The sequence below is a fragment of the Gloeophyllum trabeum genome (genome assembly GCF_000344685.1).
Source record: "Gloeophyllum trabeum ATCC 11539 unplaced genomic scaffold GLOTRscaffold_00004, whole genome shotgun sequence".
In the NCBI taxonomy this organism is placed as follows: domain Eukaryota; kingdom Fungi; phylum Basidiomycota; class Agaricomycetes; order Gloeophyllales; family Gloeophyllaceae; genus Gloeophyllum; species Gloeophyllum trabeum.
This window is the reverse complement of record NW_006920413.1, coordinates 2,470,555-2,473,291: the sequence shown is the minus strand read 5'-3', so window position 1 is coordinate 2,473,291 and position 2,737 is coordinate 2,470,555. Positions and strand designations below refer to the sequence as shown.

The 2,737-nt window shown below is 50.9% G+C and overlaps 1 protein-coding gene across 1 annotated transcript; it reads right to left on the bottom strand.

Moving 5' to 3' along the window:
* Window positions 1-1,306: 1,306 nt before the first annotated feature.
* On the bottom strand, window positions 1,307-1,660 carry GLOTRDRAFT_127931 (uncharacterized protein; the record flags this gene model as incomplete). The annotated part of the gene is made up of 1 exon (XM_007866458.1): window positions 1,307-1,660. One exon carries the CDS (start codon window positions 1,658-1,660, stop codon window positions 1,307-1,309), a length of 354 nt encoding a protein of 117 aa, XP_007864649.1.
* Window positions 1,661-2,737: the final 1,077 nt, after the last annotated feature.

Sequence of the window (2,737 nt, the reverse complement as noted above, 5' to 3'; positions counted from 1 at the left end):
GAGTGTAGTTCGGGCCACGGGAGTAGAAAATGCTAAAGGGACTTGTTTAATTTTTATTTCGCTATGTGAGACGCACCGGAGCTAATTGAATCGATGGCGGAGCTAATTCACTCGACGAGTCAGGCCTATTGGCAAAGCTAAGATCGGTTATAATTCGCTAAGTTCGACGCTTTCGAACTTCTCGGGTCGCTGAGATCGTAACGCTAATTCTCTGAGATGGTGAAGTCGAAACTTGTTTTTCTGTACACTACTTTGTACAATTTATACTACAGGAATGGCTTTGCGACCGTCCGGAGATAAATAACAAATAACCGCCGCTACCCACAGGATTGCTCAGCACTTGCCACCGCTATACCATGCACCATACGACTCTCTTGCACTCCCACTTGCTCGTCCCAACCCCTAGAGGTCGCCTTGACGCTCTGCCACCTGATCCAAGCGGTCCCATCACTCTGTGTGACGCTCCGGTCACGTGCTAATTACCTCCGGCCGCTTGCTGACTGATGCTGGCCTCATGGTGACTCGTATGCGTCCGCACCTTCGGTATCTTGACAGAAACGAGGGGGAGTGAGTGCTGGAGGGTGGGCATGAGGACGATGCCCCTCGATAGAAGTGCCCACGGCCCCGGAGCTAATTCATCTAGAAGTTGCGTTGGTTAAGTCGCTCCGGAGCTCCTGTTTGCGGAGATAAATCGCGGAATGGGTCCGTGTACGCCTCGAGGACGCTAGGAAGTCCGGAGCTAAATAGAAAAAGTCTTTTAGAGCCCATAGAAGCCTAGAGGCGTGCGAGCGCTGTGTCGAATAAGCTCCGGAGGGCTTGTACGATGCACTGAGTCCGCGTTTTCGGGGGTCAGACGATCCCGAGGCTTATCAACGCCATATCCACTCAGCGACTTCTGCACCCCACTCTCCCCTTGTCCAGAGCATAAAGATAATACAGGACTAAGATGATCATGCCCTTCCAATACAGCGGTGTTCACCTTACCGCCCTTACATGCGTAAAGTTCCCCGAACGTCCTGACAGCATCCGAGAGATAACGGGGCTCTCTAGCAGTCATCAAGTTACGCAGGGGAGGCCACAATGCGAGCCACTCCTTCTGGGATTGATGCAGCATCCCTACAGCTGTTTGCAGATCGATAGACCACCAATTCGGAAAATCGCGTATAGTCGGAGTGGGTCAGAGTGGGTGCCAGGGACGTCGGAAGAAGGTGGGGAAGTCCAAATGGTCTGGTTTCCGTCTCTCGGGGACTTACAATTGCTTGTCCAACATGGTCCGACTGTAAATGATTTTTGAAAAGTGGGCCCATCAATCTGCAAACGGCTGTAATGGCTGGTGAACTGAAATCTTCTTCGCGCCTGCGTAATAAACTTCCGCGGCGTTGCGAAAATCAGCCGTTGTCTTGTTGATCACGGGTATTTCATAGGGTACGCTGAAGAGGATCACGCCCTTGACGTGGATGGATACGTCGTAGAGAGAGGGTTTTAGCAGGTATCCTGCGACGTGGACGCCTCCAGCGGAGTGCCCCATGATAAATATGCGCTCGACATCGCCCACATCATTCAGGTGAGTAGTAATCCAGGTGAGGGCTCTCAGGACGTCTTCAGAGCCCCCAGGAAAAGTGACAGAGGGAATGAGTCGGTAGTTAGTGATGACCGTCATTGCTTTCAGAGAAAAGGATGCTCCGAGATTAGCGTGGATGAGGTCGTGATCTGGCAGATGCGTGCGCCGTGTGTGAATCCGCCGCCGTGGAAGAAGAGGAGGATAGGTGGTTTCGACGGTACAGAAGAGACGGACATGGAAGTGGAATCGTCAGGCAAACTCGGACTGTATACATCCAGCTACAAAGAATTAGCACTCCCAAAATAGTCTGTCTAGTCATATACCATGCCTTGTGAGCATCCGCGAAGCCGTAGTCATACGTGACTCGCTTGATGGCTCGTAGCTCTTCCGACTCGGTGTAACCTGCAACAAATGTATGTGAAACGGTCAGAACCATTATAGTCTCGTGGAATAGCCGTGCTCAGTGGCACTTTATGTGAACACCCACATCAGGAAAACCCTCCCAAGCTAGTCAGACATAATTTAGACAAAATTATGCATGATGACAAAAATCTTTGTTATATGTATAATGGCTGCATAATCCAGAATGACCAACAGCTAATCTACATGTCCCAGTTTCAAAAAAGTAATATACAGTTTTTAGCAACTCTAGGACATGGTCTTGCGTTAATATGTTTGGGCAGTTCCTTGAGACTGCCTCCGTGCGCGATCTCTGCAGTCATTGCTGCAGGGCAAGTATATGAAGTAATTTGATGAATAGTCACGTACCCTGCATAGCATCCATCCCACCGCACAGTTTCGGTGTTCGAGCTACTAATAGTAAGGAATGAAAGGAGGAAACCCACAGGTGCCACGACGCGTATCGAACCCGTGCGAACCCACATTGATGGTGCGGGTACGCGGGTACCTGCAGGTTTCGGTTTCGAGGGCACGTTAAACAACGCATCCTCGATACCCATCAGGTCACAGGTACGGCGAAACACGACCCGTACCCATGCCAGGATAAGGAGGTGACCCGTGCCATTCATGCAAGCATAGTCTTCGGGTTCACTGAGATGCGGTTGTTCTTTGTATCAGCGAGTCTTCACCTGCTTGATATCAGCCAAGTAACAGGGAGCCGACAGACACCTGCGAACGGACCGGAACGGTTACCAGCTGAGCTCCAGGAAGACTCGG